This window comes from Homalodisca vitripennis, chromosome 7 (assembly GCF_021130785.1).
Source record: "Homalodisca vitripennis isolate AUS2020 chromosome 7, UT_GWSS_2.1, whole genome shotgun sequence".
Taxonomy (NCBI): domain Eukaryota; kingdom Metazoa; phylum Arthropoda; class Insecta; order Hemiptera; family Cicadellidae; genus Homalodisca; species Homalodisca vitripennis.
Genome location: NC_060213.1, coordinates 61,944,537 through 61,964,359, shown reverse-complemented (window position 1 = coordinate 61,964,359; position 19,823 = coordinate 61,944,537). Strand labels below are relative to the sequence as shown.

At 31.4% G+C, this 19,823-nt stretch overlaps 1 protein-coding gene across 1 annotated transcript in view; it reads left to right on the top strand.

Annotated features, from left to right (window-relative positions):
- LOC124365914 (bumetanide-sensitive sodium-(potassium)-chloride cotransporter-like) overlaps window positions 1-19,450 on the top strand; it is a 66,870-nt gene extending 47,420 nt beyond the window's left edge. Inside the window, 12 exon segments of the mRNA XM_046822036.1 lie at window positions 16-139; window positions 658-779; window positions 1,909-2,044; window positions 5,502-5,713; window positions 5,816-6,063; window positions 6,739-6,908; window positions 10,794-11,084; window positions 13,584-13,698; window positions 15,609-15,696; window positions 15,698-15,761; window positions 16,339-16,456; window positions 19,255-19,450. Coding sequence (XP_046677992.1) covers window positions 16-139; window positions 658-779; window positions 1,909-2,044; window positions 5,502-5,713; window positions 5,816-6,063; window positions 6,739-6,908; window positions 10,794-11,084; window positions 13,584-13,698; window positions 15,609-15,696; window positions 15,698-15,761; window positions 16,339-16,456; window positions 19,255-19,390 — 1,824 coding nt within the window. The 3' untranslated portion in view covers window positions 19,391-19,450.
- Window positions 19,451-19,823: the final 373 nt, after the last annotated feature.

Sequence of the window (19,823 nt, the reverse complement as noted above, 5' to 3'; positions counted from 1 at the left end):
GAATTTTTGTTTTAGGCACTAGCAAAAGACAAACTCTATCCCAATATAGAGTTCTTCGCCAAGGGTTACGGCGCAAACAACGATCCTGCGAGAGGTTATATTCTCGTTTCCTGCATTGCATTCGGCTGCATTCTTATTGGTTGGTAATTTTTATTGCTCACAATAAACAGCTACAATACTATACTAAAACTAAAGAACTGTTGATAGATGGAACTGGCTGTTATCAGACCATCATATGATTGAGGCAATCAGGTTTTCAAACACTTTTTAAAACTGCTGTAGTTTGCCATTCTACATTAACCTAATCATATTTTATACATACTGCAACTAGGACTAGGATTTTATACTCAGAATACACTTAAATGTTTTGTTGTTTTGGTATTCTTTAAGGATTAAAATTCTTTTGAGTTTTATTCATCACAAAAGAGTATGTGGCAAGTTCTGATTGGCTGAAAGGTTTGCAAATTGTAAAAAATGTTATTGAGGAAGGGAAGGTTTTTTTTAAATAATTTATCCATCAACCAAAAATTGCTTGCATTCTTAAATACAGCCTGCTTTTTTAAAAGAATTAGGTACTTAAAATTAAAAAGTGTTAAATTGGGACAGATCTCTCGCATTCAAATTATTGTGTTAAGTTTTAAAACTGGATTCTTACAGCGCAGCTGAATGCAATTGCTCCACTTCTTTCAAATTTCTTCCTCGCCGCTTATGCTCTCATCAACTTTTCTGTGTTCCATGCCTCAATATCCAAGTGTCCGGGATGGCGGCCGGCTTTTAAGGTAAATTTTTATTGTTCTACTTCACAACCGATATTATCTGATTGTTATTTATATGAAGTGTGTTAAACATTCGGTTGTAGGACCTGAAATACAATTTTTTATTATACTACACAAGCACATCTACTTTTTAACACTGCGAGTGAAAGGAGAAGTTTTACGTTTTAGTTATTCTACCTAAGAGGACTGGAAAGCATTTGGGGGTCCATACAAAAATGTTGAGTCTAATAAGATAAAACCTATAAATAGCTGATTTTTAAAATTGTAATCTGAAAGCAAACATGGTTAAAAAAAAGTATAGTTTTCTTTCAACTCTAATTTTTGCAGTGTAATCTCTTCTCTGAAAAGAAACCCTTTACTGTGATACACATAATTTTTGTATCTAAGCCCCACATAATTGAACTGTGTAAAAGACAATTTTTATGCTAAAAATTAAATATTATTTTTATATTATTAATGTTAAAAATATCCATTCATAGTGATGTTTCTAAAATGTTTTATGCAATATTTAGTTGCGTTTAAACGTAGAACCTAATGAAGTTGGTGTAGACTCAAAAATTGGTGTAGGAATATTTCAATTTTTATTTTGAGTTTATATTCTAAAATAACCTTATGTAGAAAAATTGTATGGTACTTTTAATTTTAAGCATTACCAAAATTAGAGTGGCCACTGCTCCTATTTACTGTAGCTCACATTATTAATTTTTCTCACACCATTCCTCTTTACTCATTACATTTCCTAAAATGATATGCAATGTGACTATACTCAGCACTTTGATTGTGGGTTTTTATCAACCCCTTACTGAATCATCCTTTGAAGAAACACCATTCACAACAAAGTTTATAATCTTCTTACTGAATAGTAATCTTTTATAATTCTGCTATATAAAAATCATTAAACATTTGTTATAGTAGTAAATTTTAACTTACTGCATTATTGTTTTAGATAATATTAATGGTTAATGAAGACAAAATTATCAAGATGACAAATCCCCCTCCCAAATATTTCAGAATTAACTTAATTTAGTGCCATTATAAAGCTGTGCAGAAAATAGTAATGTACAGTATGATAATCATGTAACATGTTTACTGGTCTAAACTGTACAATATATTTTTGCTACGGTGTTGGTAGTACTACAATGCCTGGGTCAGTTTGGTTGGTACTCTGCTCTGTATTGCTGTAATGTTCCTCATCTCCTGGTGGACAGCCCTGGTTACATTCTTTGTTGTCATCACTCTCTACCTCTACGTCTCCTACCGTAAACCAGGTAATATTCCACATTCTTTATCTAAAAGTTTTATTTATTACAAAAATTATATTAGTCATGTATACTTTTCAAGTAATTTCAGAATTGGGAATCAGTTTACAATATAGAAGGGGTTGAAAATAAAGAGGTCCTATGATATATTCAAAAAAGTATTTGATGCTTCTTGTCCTTTAAAGATACCAAAATTTAATCAGAATAAACACAATGTCTGGTACACTTATGACCTGGAACTACGGTCAGGACGAGCTGCATCAATTATGCCAATCTTTCCGAAACACAAAGAGTGAAGCACCTGGTATAGCTACAAAAAGAAAAAAGAATATGAAAACAAAATCCGAAAGGCAAAAATTCTTATTTTAGTAGCAAAATCTTTCAGAAATACCTCTGTAGTAATCTAGGAACAATAAATACAACTACAACTATAAAACCACAAACTTTACAAAAATATTAAACTCTTTGACCAATACAATCAAATAAATTGCGGTCCAAGAACAGTTGCTGATGTTTTTGATAATTTTTTATTGATATTGCACATACCTTAAGTGTATATAATACCACATCTAGCCCAAGTACATTTAACTTGTCTAACAATAGTGAGCAGGTTGTAATTAAAACCATTAAGTTGGTCAACGTTAAAGATGTGACGTAGTTTATCAAAGCTCTCAAACCCACAAAATATGCTGGATATGACAAGATTCCAATGGTAGCAGTTAAAAAGTGTTCAGATCAAATAGCAAAACCTCTTACTCATATTGTAAATTTCTCCCTTCAGGAGAGAATCATGCCCCATCTTTCCTGTTCCTTCAGGAGAGAATCGTGCCCTCAAAACTAAAAATTAAAAAAAATTATACCTCTCCATAAGAGGGGGAAAGAAACTCTCAGGGACAGCTATCATCCAATATCTCTTCTACCATTCTTTTATAGAATTATAGAACGAGAAGTTTATAATTAAAGTTTACATTTTTTAGATATTAACACATTCACGACGACATGAACAGTGTTAATAAACCTATCCTGGACCCTCATTTATTCCTAGTTTGTGTCAATGACATAACTCAGGCTGTTCCTAGTGATAAGCTGATTACTTATGATGATGATAACACTTCAATAAATATTAATAGTTCACCCTCACAATTATAAATTGACAACATGTGTTTTAGTCGACCAAATTTGTGGATGTTTTGAAAACATACATATGAAAGTTGATTTTCAAGACAAAATTCATAAATTTCATATCAGTGTTTTTCTGGAGGAGAAGGAGGTAAAAGAAGTTGACGACACTATTTTTATAGGCATGAAAGTGGACTCTCCTTGAACTGGAAAGAGCATATTAATTGTTTCTCTTCTAAATTATCTACCAACCTCTTTATTATCAGAAAAATTGCATTATTTTGCAAAAAAAGGACTCATATATACAATACAATGAATCTTGTAAAGACTATTTTAAACCAATAAAATGCTAACTGTCCCAACAATTTATATATATATAGTGATTATTTTATATATATAAATATATATATATATATATATATATATATATATATATATAGTGATTATATATATATATATATAAAATAATCACTTATAGTGTGCACAATAATTTATTTTAATAAAAAATTAGAAAACATCAATACAACACTCGCCATAAAAGTAACTTTTCAGAATTACATTGTACAATATTGTATGAAACTAAACCAAGCTAAATAGGGAAAATATTTTCCAAAAGTTTCCCCAGCCATTAAAAAGCTTAGCAAACACAAAAAGATTCAAAACCGAACTCACTTATTGGCTTATCAGCCAGTGTTATTGCAAGTCTGTTTGAATCCTGAAAGGTGGTTGGTATCATACCAAAATATCATTACTTATACATATTATAAATTGCTATAGAGAAATAAATAAATAAATATTAATGTATACATTGTACTATGAGTGCATTTTCTGTTCTCTTTAATCATAGCTTTACAATTAGTTTTCATTTTATTGGGTAATGGTGGAATCAGGACTATCTGAACGTTAATCATCCTGAAGGAACAATATTAAGGCCAGACTATAAAACTGGAGTTCAATCCCTCCACCACTAGTCTTTACGTTACACTATCAGTCCGGCCGGCCATTTACTCCTTATGTATTTATCACAGCTATTTAATTCATCTGTTATTAGTTGTCTGCTACAAACGCGTGTGTTGTATAAAGGTTTACAAAATGTGTATATCACTTTAAAATCTAATATTTGTTAAAAGAAAATGTACCTTATTTAAATAAACAAACTAATCTTGAAAAGGCAAAATATTAACAATTATGAGGCTGAGGGCTTCCTTATTCCCATTAAATGAAGAAAGCTGAATGGTTGGGCAGGTCTTGTTGCGTCAGAGTATCAGGATTCCAGCATGTATTATAGTCTGGCCTTGAGTATATCCTCTTTGAAATTAAGTATACCAAAGTGTCAGTGTAGCACATGATGATGTTTCAACAGCAAAAGCAAATTGGGATATTCACTCTTTTTGGGATAAACTGGCTTTATAGAAGATCATATCCTAAAATTTCTAATGATAAATCCATACTGCTGTAGAGTACTAAATGCCTTCAAACAATCAGATAAGAAGGTTATCACAGAAAGCTAGATTTATTTAAAACTTTTAGGGTGCCTGTTGTAACATGCTGTGAATCATTAGTTTTATTCTCATACAATTTGGAATATAGTATAAGGTTATTGCAATTTTATTGTACTTTGAAATGAATAAACTTTTGACAGCAAAACAGCACCAACATTTCTAAATGATCAATTTAATTTTAAGGCTGTAATATGTATTGTTCTACTTATTTTTTGGTATTAGAAAATTCAATTTATTTATATTTTATGGTTGAGTTTGAGTTACAATTGTTCTCATTCATCATCGTGAGATGATTCTGCAGTTCTGGAGGTAGATAGTTAAATGAATTATAACAGGGAATAAGATAAAAAATGTTCATGTTATGTATCCATGCAGGAGCTCAAGTTGGAACTGTAAACACTGTGTCACGTTCCAATTCGTTGGGATGAATCACCAGAATGAATTACAAGTACAGTACATTCATGAACATTAAAAGATTGAATTAGAGAAGTGAATTACTAACAACAAAGGGTGAGACAGGAATATAAAAGGTATGCAGGAACTGTTAGAGAAGTAGAAATCAGGTAGGTAAGACATATCAGATAGTACTTTCTACCACATATGCATACAAAATACCTATAAATGAGAAAACCAACACATTGTCTGCTGCTAATGCTAAATATTATACAGATCTTCAGTTAAATTACTCATGCATGACAAGGGTTGAGAAGTTCAAGAACTTGAGTTAAAAGAATATATTTTATTGTTGTCGGAATTCAAAAAGAGGGGATGTTCTAGTGAAAGATTCTAAAAAAGTAATAACAAAATTAATGTTACAACCTTATTCCAATAACAATTTTTGTTAGAGGTGAACTGGGGATCATCAACACAAGCACAGGCGTACAACTTTGCACTGAAGTCTGCATTAGACTTGAACCGCGTGCAAGAGCATGTCAAGAACTATCGACCGCAACTTCTAGTGTTGTCCGGACTGCCCAGTTCGAGGCCACCACTTATTGACTTTGCCCATCTCATCACCAAGGGCAACAGTCTCCTCATGTGCGGACATGTTATGAAGGTATTTATTTAACTGGACTGCACAGACAAAATTGTGTACTGAGTCTATGTGTTTTCTTCGTAGTGCAACCTGCAACCCAAAACTTATAATTTTTTGTTTTAGGGAACTCACTCGCAGCGCGTCTATGAAGCTATCAGCCAGAAGGCCTATCGTTGGTTCGACCAACATCGGATAAAAGCCTTCATCAGCATCGCGGACGAGGCTAGTGGCAGTTTTGAGACTGCGGCACAATCCCTCATGCAAATCGCAGGACTTGGCAAGCTCAGGCCTAACACAGTACTGATGGGGTATAAGAGCGACTGGCAAACATGTCCTCGTGAAGAATTAGACCAGTATTTCAGCTTGATTCAGTGAGTTTGATGTAACTTATAAATTTTAAAATCTAACTTTGTTAATAAAGACAAGTAAAATTTATGCTAGTCAGTGGTACACTGTTCATTTCCAATGTTTTGGTATACATTTTGAATTTTATGGTAGACTGAAATTCCATCATTGATGAATTACAAATTTGTTATATGATAAATAAAATTACAGATAAGCAATCAGTGAACACTCTTACATCTTATCAGTTTAGGAATCAAAACCTGAAATAGGATTTTTAACTTTTATATTTTGCTTCAAATAGACAGGTAATTTCTGTAGGATTGTTTAGCGGTCATATCAATTTTTTTATAAGAATTTGTATGCTTGTTGCTTGAATAAATTTTCTACTGATAGTATACTAAACCAACTGATAAGTCAATTGGCTAGGGTTAAACAATGAAACAAATAATGATTTTAAGTTATTAGTGATGATATTAAAAATAAAATGTTATTGACCAGAATTATCTATCTTATTACTGAAAATAAGCTAACTGCAAGGTATTGGTTTTAAATACTTTAAACACTTTTAACTGAAAATACTAAGTTCCATTGTAAAACTGAAAATATAACATTGCATTTGCTCTTATGATTATTGAAGAAGATTGCTCTGTACTGTATTATTCTGTATCTCTCCCAACATCCATTATCATGTTTCTTTTCAGCTCTGCCCTGGACAACTACTTGGCAGTGGCTATTCTAAGGATGCCCTATGGACTGGACTACTCCAGCGTTCTCCAGGATAAGGATGTCGAAATGGTCTCCTCTTTGGACAAGAAAGACGCTGAGGATAAAATTCGACGTAACCAATCCGGTGCGCAACTGTGTGGCCTAGGTACTGGTGGTGGAATTCTAGGCTTGCTTGCTTGCATTACATCTGGTGTTCTAGAAGATTTGTTACATTAAATCATGAAATTGTATTAGAAGTGGCATTTCAGTTAGGCATTAACATGTTTCAAAATTGGCATGTTTCTTGCAGCTATACGTTATTTATTGAATGCTCTATAATACCATAATGAATCATTATGTGTATATTATTTTATTATAGTTACAACCAAGTATTTTATAAAATTATACTAAAAAGATATTAATTTTAGTATATAATAAAAAATTGTTATTGTATTTACCAGTTTAAAAATAAAATAATTACTTTATTTTAATATTAAAATCTCAAAGCATCTTCATCCTCTCTGCTCATCATTACTAGTATTGCTTACTCGCTTATTGCATTGTTACTACTTACACTCATTGATATTGTATTTTTTTTAACTCCCAATAAGTTAATTAACTTCTATTTCTCCTTAAGGAATTAGTTGATATTAATTTTAACTATTCTTTAATTAAATGTGTCATTTTGATCTAAGTGAAAATTTCCATTTTTGCCTTATTCAAAATACAAATTTACAAATATTTACAAAAATTAAATGTTTTTGCTTAGTTAACAATTTCTCTTATATGTATACACTGCTAATACGTTAATGACTAATAGTAACTTTTTTATATTATTTGTTCAAAGTTTTACTAAATATTTATATTTAAATATAAAATATTATTAAAAAATGAAACCTCCTTATTAGTATGTATTAGTTCTTCGGTTTGCATGAGTAACACTAAATTCATGTATTGCCTTTTTTTACACATGCTTTCATCAGTGAACTGGCTTATGATAACCCCAAATTTTAATAAGCTATGTTATGATATCCATAATTTTGAAAATATATAATTATAACAGCATGGTGTAATTTTAAAAAAGAAACCGAAATTTCTGCAGTCCCCCTAATCATAAAATATCAACTTATTTCAATAAACCTGCAGTTTAACTTAAGAATAGATTAGGAATATCATTAATATGTTTTTATTAGTTTTATAACATTGATACCATTAATTTGAGATTTCTATTACTTAAACATTTATTTTTTATTAAACATGTTAAATTTTTTAAGTTTTAATAATTAATGTTAGCAAGAATCTACTTTTGATTTGTTTTGGTTTCAATGTGGGATAGTATGCATGGTTTCCTCTCATTTAACAGCTGTCTTAAAAAACAATTATACTTTTTACATAGCAGAAGAAATAAACGTTATATCATGGTGGGCGTGAAATTCAACGATAAAGTTTCTATGCTAGTGAGGTTTAACGCAAACACTCTCAAGGAAAATGTTTCAAAACAAATAAATCTTCTCCTCCCCCTGATGTTAAAGTGGTCAGAGTTCTCTGGGGGTGAAACTTCCACCATCTTCCCCTTCCAACTACCAACAACACTGTTATGTAAAACTAGTGGCTTGTAACACAACAACTTGGCTTTAGTTAGTTACATAACGCTTTTGTTTAGAAGTTGTATTACATATTTATGTACATAATTGTAGTATAACATGTAGTATTGTAATGATAATTTATGTTTTGGTGACATTAATATTCATAGTCTTGTACGATGAGAAATATCATGCTATAAGAATATGCATTAATGAAGTGATTAAGTATGATTGATATTCAAAGTTAATGTACACACATTAATTTTGTATATCAAGAAAAAGAGCATTACAAGCTAAATAAACATCTGAGGAAGCCAGTTCATACTGGCAGCCATCTTGATTTTGGTCCTATAAGAACAATGACAAATGCCAAACACTTTTACAACCGTATTTTTAGTATTGGGCTTATGACTAATGTATGGCTCTACATAAGTATAATTGTCTTGTGGTGATGTATTTTAGAGATATACGAGCAGTATATCTCTAAAATAGGAGTAATCCACAATTGGGAGATGTGGAGGCTCGTACTTCATATGTATCCAAAAGCTTTTTATATTTATTTTTTTAACTTATACCTTTACTGTATTTCATAAAAAATGTTTTTTCTAATTAGCCAATAAAATGTATTAAAGAACTAAAAAATATTTGGATATATATTATGTATATATTTAAAAGTATGTATTTCCAATAACCAGTGGATTGTTTTGGGGGAGAGGGGGGGGTGAATCTTATTGAAGACTACAGCACACAGTGGGATATTGGATGAATATTGGAATAAATATTAAATTAAAATTAATTAGAACGGCCTAACTCAAAGTAAAATATTCAAATTATCTGTGTTAACGTTTTTATAAATGTATGTATATTTTTTTTAACTTTTAGGGCTTTTGGGGTGAATCTATTCCCCTCAACCCTTAGTGAATATACTAAAAAAAACTAAAATACTAATGGTAATTTTTATTTGAAATATGTACAGTAGAGTCCCGTTAATCCGACCTAATTGGGACCGAGCCCTATTCGGATTATGTGATTGTTCGGATTAGCCAGAATTACAGAAAAATACGGTTTTAAAATTGAGAATGGGTCTATTTTGTTATAGAATTATCAACATTGTTTATTAAAACATGTTTTCTGACTGTTGCATTGTATTTCTTGACAAATAAACGTGTTTGCGAATACTAAGCACATTTACCGTATTTAGTGTGAGAGTTCTATTGTTAAGCAATGTGAGCGTACTGGATATTGTACGGGTCCACGCGCTACGGGACGAGAGTTAGTGCCACACGCAGACGGTGCAGCAGCGCTTAACCTTGCACTACGATACTTAGAGCAACAGGCTACTGCTATACCTGCCGATATCATGTTTATGACACGATGGCGAAACTACGCGTCATCCAATAGACTCTTTTCAATGCGACAGAAGACAATAACTGAATTTATGTCTTTTTAACAATTAATATTGTACTCAATAATAATATCAGTACTGTACGTCCAATTTTTGTTTGATTTCACTTCTTAATACAGTAATTTAGCTCAAACTATTAACCTATAAGTTTCAATTTGGTACTGTATTTAAACTTCATTATTTATGTACTGTACCGTACACAATTTGTCTTAATAAAATACTGTATGTCTATTTAATTAAAGTTTCCTTTGTTTATATACGAAATGATGCACCCATTTTCATTTTTTAAGTAATTAGTTCCTATAACTGTTCATTATCGTTATAAATAATTCCTCCTGGACCTGTTCGGATTAACCGACGTTCGGATTACACGTGTTCGGATTAGCGGGACTCCACTGTAGTATACAATGTTTCAGTTAAAAAGAAAACTGTAGGATTATAAAAATATTAAGAAAAATTAAGAAAGTCAAGTGAATATATTTTCTATGTAAAATTTAAAATTATTCTTGAAGAACATATATTTACATACTTTTTATAACCATACAACAAAATATAAAATTAGATGACTGGTTTCAAAGTTTTTATACAAGTTAACCAACTCATCATTACAGTTGTAGTTTTAAGTCCTTCTCTGGCACTCTTGGGGAGATATACGCAAAAAAGCCTGACACTTTTCAAGCTTAACTTAACTTGTTAAAATGTTAACACACTCAAGTTAAAAGAGAACATCCCTTTGGTCTACAAGCTTGTGCTAAGATCTTATCAAATAAATTAAAGATTAGAGTCAGTACAAAGACAAAGTGGATTGTGCTGATATCAAGTGCTATTGTTCAAGGAGGATTTGAGCTTATGTTATCTCTAACTCAGACTCAAATTTCAAAATTTAGACTATTTGAGTAGCAATTCTCCCTTAAGTCTAATTCAAAGTCAGGCAGCTCTCTGAAACAAAACTTTTCTGCATTTTGAAATATATTTTTTCATGTTTATTCTTGTAAACCTTAACAATGACAATGTAATATAAATAATTAATTGTTACTTTTCACTAACTTTGCTGTATCATCAGAGGAGAATCCAGGTCTGACAACAGAGACTAGCCCTGATGGAGATACAGAAGGAGATGGGGACGGTGATGGAGAAGGGTCGGCAGATGGTGATGTGGAGGCTCCAGCTGACTTGTCACCAGTAGAACCGGAGGCTTCCGAGCAGGTTTCCGGGAAAGTGAAGCTGTGGGCAGAGTTATACATGAACGTGGAGGGAGATCCGTTGTCTCCAGCTGTCATGAAGGAACTCACGCACTTCCGCCGCAAACAGGAGAAGGGTTTTGTTGATGTCTGGTGGCTCTATGATGACGGAGGTAATAGTTAAAAGGTTTACATCTGTGTCATTTTTTATTTGAAGTTTAATAGAATGCAGCATTTTTAACTGTACAGCTACCAATCAAATTATGAAACCAATGAATCGAACGTTATAAAATTGAGATATCCTTTAGATTACCAAATTTCACCTTATCAGCAGTACAAATTTTAAAGAAAACTTCCTTTATCTGGCCCAAAACCTTACTTTTATACCACTTTATCTACTGAAATAAAAAAGCATACAGAGAAAAACAGTCTTTATGATTGTTTGAACAAGATTACAAAATTTTGTTCTAGTTTCCAAGTAATCTGACACTAATGCCTCCGACCATCAGTGCAGGACCTTCAGCAGCATCTTCAGTACTGCAGCACAGTGATACCAACAAATGAAAAAGATTCCTCTAGATAGTACCTATTGTATGCCTGAGATAGCAAACAAATATTATAAACCCACCCAGTCATAACCTCCTAAAAGAGTATAAGTTTTGGAGTTAGATATCAGAGTCCAACCAGTTTTAACATACACGCTGAAGAATCTTCAACAGATCAAGACACAATTTTCAAAAATCTAATTTGCTTTAAAACAATACAAACTGAGATTAAAAATTTCTCCCATCCTTTTTACCATTTAATTGCCAAGCAATAATGTGATTTACACTTTGCACATGTGCTTTCTTTGATCTCCCATTTATGCAGTGACCATTACAGCTAAACTTATTTTATCTTGATTCGATTGCCTTCGTTTTGTTTATGAATTCAAAATTATTAAACTAACTATTAACTATTTTACCGATTATTGTAAAGTACAGAGTCATCAAATATTTGAATACGTAAAAAATTAAACATCTGACAATTATCATGAAAGCTGTTACATTTTCAGTTAGAATATTTAATAATGATAAGTAGGTATAAAAATGTAATAAAGCAAAATTGAATCTGCATAAATGTAGTAGACCTGCAATCTATTAAGGTACTCTTTTTACTGTATGCAGGAAGATAGAGTTTAATTAATTGTTTTGAAATAATATGATTAAAAATTTAGTAAATTACTAGTATTGACAGCACAGGAATAAAATGTAATAGAGATTGAAGCACATTCCATTGACCAGCAAATCAATATTTTAGTTTTCCAATGTGTAATGGACTTGAAAATAATTTATTCACATTAGTCAACCAATCTGTTGATTTCAAATCAACTGAAACTCAAGTTGTAAACATAAAAAAATAATCAATACTTCAAAGAATGGTTTTCAGAAAACAAGATTGATTTGGTATTCTTAGACATGTAAATAAACATTTAATATAGCAATAATTACAATTTATTATTAAATAGTAACAAATTCTTGAAATTACCCCTATTCTCAGCACGACCTGGCTTTGTCTAGTGGTGTGACATGTGCACGAAACCATCATCGGGATTGAACGAGTTAATAACATGAACCTCTCTATAGGATAAAAATATGGATTTGCAAATATTTTGCTTCTCAGTACAAATGTTTTATGTAGTATGTCTTTGTCAATGATATTAATTAATTGTATTCAAAGACATTACAATTAGTACACTAAAGGTTCTATGTATTGTATTAGCAGTTTTGGAATGATTGAGAACACTTAGGTCAGGAATATTGAGACAATTGATAACTAACTATCTCTAAAAACTAGTGATAATCACTTGCATGGAGCACTAGAAAAGTTATACATAATGTACTACGCAATTTTACTAATGGTCACTTCAGAGTACCTACATGAGAGAGTAAAACATAGGCACAGGTGGCATTAACTACTGTACCAAGGGTCTCAACATGAGGCGGCCCCAATCTTTCACCCTTACATATCCTGAACATTCTGTTACTTTGAAGGCACCTCACAGAAAACTTTTTAAGTTTAACTGTAGTACAGGTTTCCTCAACTTCATCTCCTATGTCTTAGTCGGAAGAAGTAGGTAAATTCTGTGACAACTGAAATATTGATAATTTATTTCCTAAATGATTTTACATGTAATTAATATCTATAAAACCGTTAAGATACAAAAACCTTGTTTATTACAAAAATTTTAGGAAGTGTTGTAAGCATTCCAGAATACTTGTAATTTTTTCTCTAGTTCAATAAATAATGGAGTTGTGAATTTTTCTTAAGTTTAAATCGCCGCCATATTGGAATGCAATGGCATACCAAGCTGGCTAACGAACTTAGCCAAGATATTTATAAGATCGATTTTTGCATCAAATTTAAATTTGCTTAGGCTTTCTTTGAGAAATTATTGTTTTCCCAAGCCACATTATCTAGCATTTAAATACAAACTTGGAACAGGAGTATATTTTAAGTGCTGGGAATCATGCTCAGTGGAGTTAGGCAGAAATTTTCTCTAAGTGCTACTATGAGAATAATTTCAATTGCTGATTTTGTAAACAAGATCTAGTTAATAATGTAAAGCTCATTCATAATAATAATATTATGATTTTGTTAGGTTAATTACAGCTCCATTATGACTGTTACAGGTCTGACTCTGCTGATACCTCACATACTCAGCACCAGATCTCAGTTTGCTGACTGCAAACTGAGAATCTTCTCTTTGGCCAACCGCAAGAATCAGCTTGATCGTGATCAGCGGAAGTTAGTACTTTGTTATATAACCTCCTTCATAATTGAGTTATTATAAAATACAAGCTTTAATGTCTAGTTGGCTTTCAGGCTGTATATCTAAACCAAACCAGGTAACATTGTGGATGTAGAATTTTCTAAAATCTCTATCCATTTTTAACATTTTGACTGCAGAGTAGCTCATAGACTGTTGAGAAGTGTATACAAAATTTCTTCTAGGATAGATTTTTAAGAGAAATTTATTATGCTGTAACTAACCTCTCGAATAGCTTATTTGCAAAAATTAATATTTTTAGAGCAGTAAAATAATTAGCTAGAATCATATTCAAACCTCTTCTCAGTGCTTTATTTCCTTAGTAATTTTCAGCCAGAAATCTGAACCCAGACAAGATAAATATTTAATAAAAGTCTTCATTTTCAGATAATATGTTTTATTAAAACATGCAGATGTGTCAGACCTTTGATCAATTATAGATAGATATAAAATGTCCTTATTTTGTTTCAAGAACAAACACAAAACATTAAGAATAATGTTTTTTCTTGAATACAGTATATACAATGCTATGTAATATAATAATCCTAAATAACATAAAAAACTGCATCTATGCCAAATTATGTACATGTACTTACTTTAGCAAATAATTACACACCCCCACAGCAAAATGCCACAAAGAAATATTTTGAATTGTATTTCAATGAAAAGGTATTTTTGGTGGGGCGGGGAGTAGGGGTGGAGCATCCATGTTATCCTCATCCCCTCCACTACCTAATTTTGGATAAAATCAGTTTGCAAAGAACTTGGTCTGGTATTAATGGCCACAAAAACAATGTAAATGATGCAGGCCCAAGATTTATAGACACAAAAGTTTGTTTTATAGTTTCCACACAGACACACATAAACCATTATTTTCCTAGTCACGTTTTTGAATACATTTTTATCAAATTTGGCTCAAGTTTCCCATCTGAATTATGTTTAAAGAGTTTGATAAACAGCCAAATCCCTTTCAGTTTTTTGTAAGTTTCTTCATTTGAGCACATTTATTTCTGCTTCCTATAACACTTTGGCTCCCAAGTGGCACAATGTCTAGTCTTGGGTTACACAGAAAAGTCAGCATGTGTAAGTTCTGGAAGTGAACGTAATATAAGAAAAAACATAAAAGCCCTTAAAAAAGTTAAATTGTGGTTTTGAACATTGGAAATTAATTTTAAGTGACGAATAAAAGTTACCGACTTCTTGCAATGGCATTAGTCACATTAGAAACAAAAACAATAGATTATAAAGTATCGTTGTTTTTTTGCACACCCCAACAAAACTATAATAATAATAATTCTTTATTTTGTCAAAAACACAGAATATACATTTTGCATATACATCTTCATGCATAATAAAATACATACATACATTTACATAGTATAAATCAAAATAAATGTTCTTACATTAAGTAACTACAATATGTTTATTTTAAGATGCAAAAACAGTCTCAATAAAAGATAATATAACTTAAAAAAACTGTATTTAAGACAAGACAAATAGGAACCCCATAGGTAAAACCAGTATTGGGATCTCCATCACTTAACTAAAACAAAAAAATCGGCTAGCAGCGACACGCAACTCGTATTAGGAAAAAAAAATTAATTTTACTCAAAAAATAATCTCTGTTTAATAACTCTGTTTAAACTTCAGGTCCGTATAATTTATTTATTTTATGGATAATCTGAAAAATCCGTTCTTATGTACTGTACATCTCCAAGTTAGTATCTGTTCTTCCACAGAAGAACCTGGAATTAGAAACTGGAAGAACCATGCTACTTTAGGCTCAAACAATTCATTGTTGTGTGTGAAAAAAATCAATTCAGCACTTCGGTGATGCTAGACAATAGAATGCAAGGTTATTTAAACCACAGATCACTTTTTATTTCAGTCTGGCCGCTCTTCTCTCCAAGTTCCGCATCGACTACAGTGACCTCATCGTAATACCAGATATCACAAAGAAAGCAAGAGAACAGACGAAAGAAGGAGTTTGAGAAACTTATCGAGAACTTCCGTCCACACGATGAAAACATTCCTGAGGAAGGTAAGTGTGTCAAGAAAAACTTAGAAATAGATTTATGTATATTGTTAACTATAGTAATAGGGCAGATTGTTTCACAGATCTAAGATACTTACCCTGAAGACTCATTTTTATTGTTAAAATATATTTATACTTACACATTAGTAAGTATAAGGAAAGTGCATCTAATGTCTCTCACAATTAAAATATGAAGTTATTATAGACCTTGTCAAGATATATTGATCAGGGAAAATGTTGGGTACTTGCCAAAATGTTTGGTACTTGAAGATCAAAAATGATTTTTTTTATTTGATTATTAAATAAAATCTAATTTATTGAAGTACCAGTACAATCTAAATACAAGTGTTGTACAACTGATTCAGAACTATTTTTTACAAGTAAGTATAATAATGTGTTTAGAAATGGAAAACTCATATAATTACACTTACTTTACTGTAACAAACATCATCCTCATAACAATAAATAGGTACACTGATGTTTTATAAGTTAAGGTTGACATTGAATTAAGACTGTACATGTTGAGAAAATAATGTTACAAGAATAGCTTTGTAATGGAAAGAACAATATTATCTTTTTACAGAAGAGAAGAACTATGTGATGGAGTCTGAACTTCTCGTTCTAGCAGAGAAGACGAACAGACACATGAGACTGCGAGAATTACTAATGGAATACTCACGAGAATCTACCTTCGTAGTCATGTGAGTATAAGTAATGTACCATTCAGCTTAAGTATTCTGAAGCAATATAGTGCTACAAAAAATTCCATTTATCCTTCAAGCGTAATGCAATTTTACTACAATACCTATTAAAAAAATAAAGCTCAGTAGTTATTTGTTTTGTTTTATGGGTCAAAACTGAAATATTTGTTCTAATAAAAATTATATACTCAGAAATTATATTTTAAAGTACTGTACAGTAAAATGTTTTAAAAGTGTAATTTTCAGAATTTTCCAAATAACATTAATTACATACATTCATACTATCTGCTGGTACTTGATAATACACAACTGAAGGTATCTCTGATCACGTTTGTACGCTAAGGAGTCTGTCAATAATTGTAGTAAAACTTTTAGACACATATTTTGACACTAAATTATATGTTTCTGACCATATCAATATATTAAATAAGAAACTTAATTCAACCAGGTATGCTTTGAGTGCACTAGTTAGAATACCATCTTTGGAAGTTGGTATAGCTGTGTATTATGCCCATGTATACTCGATGTTGAGTTATGGAATTACTTTTTGGGGTTAATTGCTCAGGTGATTAAAAACTCATTATTAGTCAAAAATCAATTATTAGAACAATAGGTCGTTGCAATTCAAGAACACATGTAAACCGTTATTACAAAAATTTAACATCCTTACTTTGCCATGTATGTATCTTTTTGAAATGTTTAATTAGTACATAAGATTCTGATCAATTTGAAAAATACAAATTTAATCATAGATATCACAAAGGAAATTATAATTTGTATCAATATTCGGCACAAAAATTTAAAAAATTTGAAACTAGTCCTTTTTATCTATGTTTGAAAATTGTATAATATTCCACAATCATATAAAAAACTTCCCTTATCTAAATTTACTAAAAAAGTAAAAGAAGTACTTTGTCTTAAAACATTATAGTATAAACTAATTCTTTGAAGACAGTTTATGATGAAATCGAATAATAAAAATATATCTTTTAAAAAAATTGTAAAATGGGTTTAAGCCTTGGATTTAATCAATGATTTTTACGTTTTATGATGTTTTATATGAATAAAATATGTATCAAAAGTAATGTTTTTGAATAAGCTTAGTTACATAGTTTTAATTATTGACTATGTACCAGTTTTTTATTACATGTGATAACAAAAAACATAATGTATAGTAAAGTAAATATTTGTCTATTAATTGTCAAACTATTAAACAAATTACAATTCCAGCTGGCTAATTAAAAATTTAAAATATTTCCACCTATTTTATCCAATCAATTAGTCTAATCAATCAGTAGTCTCAATGTATAAGGATGTAAAAAGGATGTGTGTTATAAAGGATGTATAATTGAGTAAAATAATCAGAATCCAGTTGAAATCAAATGACAGTTTAAACAAACCCATAAAACGTTGTGCTCACCGTAAATACAACCGTAGTAAGCTGTCCTGGTGGTGACATTGCTGCAGGACTGCTGAGCAGACTAAACCGTAACCACAATCGCATCTACTCAGCGGATTTTGTCATTGTTGTGGTTAGTGTTTGTTTATCATCAGGGTTCTACAAATAGCAATATTATTTTTAATATTTCCAATACATTATTAGCATTTTTTGTTCAGTGCTTTTCAAATACATTATCTGTAACATTGTTTTTTTGTTAAATATAGAACGGGTATTACAAAAACATATGGATTTAAAAAAATAAAAATCAGTTATTAAATTATTGCGAGTTCTCAAGTGATTTTATTTTAATATTAATATAGCGTATACTCTGTTCAGAGGACCTTGGCCCCTCAAGGATTTCAGGCCCTCACTGATACAAACGTTCTCACACACACAGTTAGCCCTAATGGTCATGCTGTCCTTTCAATTATTGATTGTATTGCTAATCTGTATTCACCAGTTTTATTAATTTGTATTTAAATCAGTCAATTGTATTTAATTGTAATCTTCATACCAAAATGAAAAAAATTAGTCCAAATACTATCTACCTATGGAATTGTATAGGTGGAATTTTTAGGACTATATTAAAATCACTATTCCATTACTTCAACATGTTTCATCAAATACTTCAGCATATTGAAAAATGTATTAAAGTTTACTTACAACATTTTACCAGTTTATTACTTATTATTTTTTTACTCATAGCAGACCAGTAGTAAAATTGTGATGCCCAGCCAAGAACATAGCCAGATAAAATTTTGGAGGGGGTCCAGACAACTGATATTTTCCATAGTGGAGAGAGACCCCATTTTGTTCCTTAAAAAATTCTTGACCCGTTTCTTTGTTAGAGAACGATCTTTCACCGGTACACATCAGTTATACTGAATTATTTCAAAAATTATCGTTTACTAAAAAAAGTAATTGAAAAATATTTAAAATTTGGGGGGTCCGGATCCCTTGGACCCCCTTGCTGGCTACGTCCTTGTGCCCAGCTTTGGGAGTGTGTGTATGTGTGTCTTGGTCAGTAGCGTAACTAGTACTTGGTTTTTGAGGAGCTGGTGAATCTAATTGAAAAACACACGACACAGACATGGAGCGGGACTATGGAATAAATCTAAATTAGAATAAATTATACAAGCACAATTCAAATTTAAACATTTAACTGCTTTATTTCAAACAAGTTGGTTGGCTGTTATCCGAATATTATTTTATTTTTAAAGCTTTTGGGAGTGGATATATCCCCCTCATCCTCTGCTCACTCGAGACATGTCCCCATACCTCATTCTCCGAGGCAACCAGACCTCGATGCTCACGTACTACTCATAGACTTTTTAACTACATTCTGGTGATGTTTCAGGACTTTGCCGATGCCACGGAAGGGCACCGTCTCCGCTCCACTCTACCTCGCCTGGCTCGAACTGCTCACTCGAGACATGCCGCCATACCTCATTCTCCGAGGCAACCAGACCTCGGTGCTCACGTACTACTCATAGCCTCTTCACCATCCATCCCATTCTTCATCTAGCGTTAGAATAAACATATTTATTTCCAAATCTGTGTTAATATTTTAATCCTTAGTAATTTCTCAATTCTAGATCATCAAATACTGTGCTTGTGTTATTCAGATACTCCATGAAGCCATATATCCAAGATTTGAGGTTTGAAACAATATTCTAAAATGTGATATATAGCATATTATCACAATTTATTTCAACGAAGAATGATGAACCAAAAGTAATAAATTCAGGCCTCGTTCCTGAATTTCTTACTTGCGGGGTGAATATGTTAACGAAGCACAACAGAGCCCTTACTTTTTCTACGTGTTGTTATATACGCTATTTTGCACTATATTCGGTTTAAATATTCAAACTAACATGTGAATAGATAACCAAATGGCTGGCCATCAATTTTATTATTCATTATTTT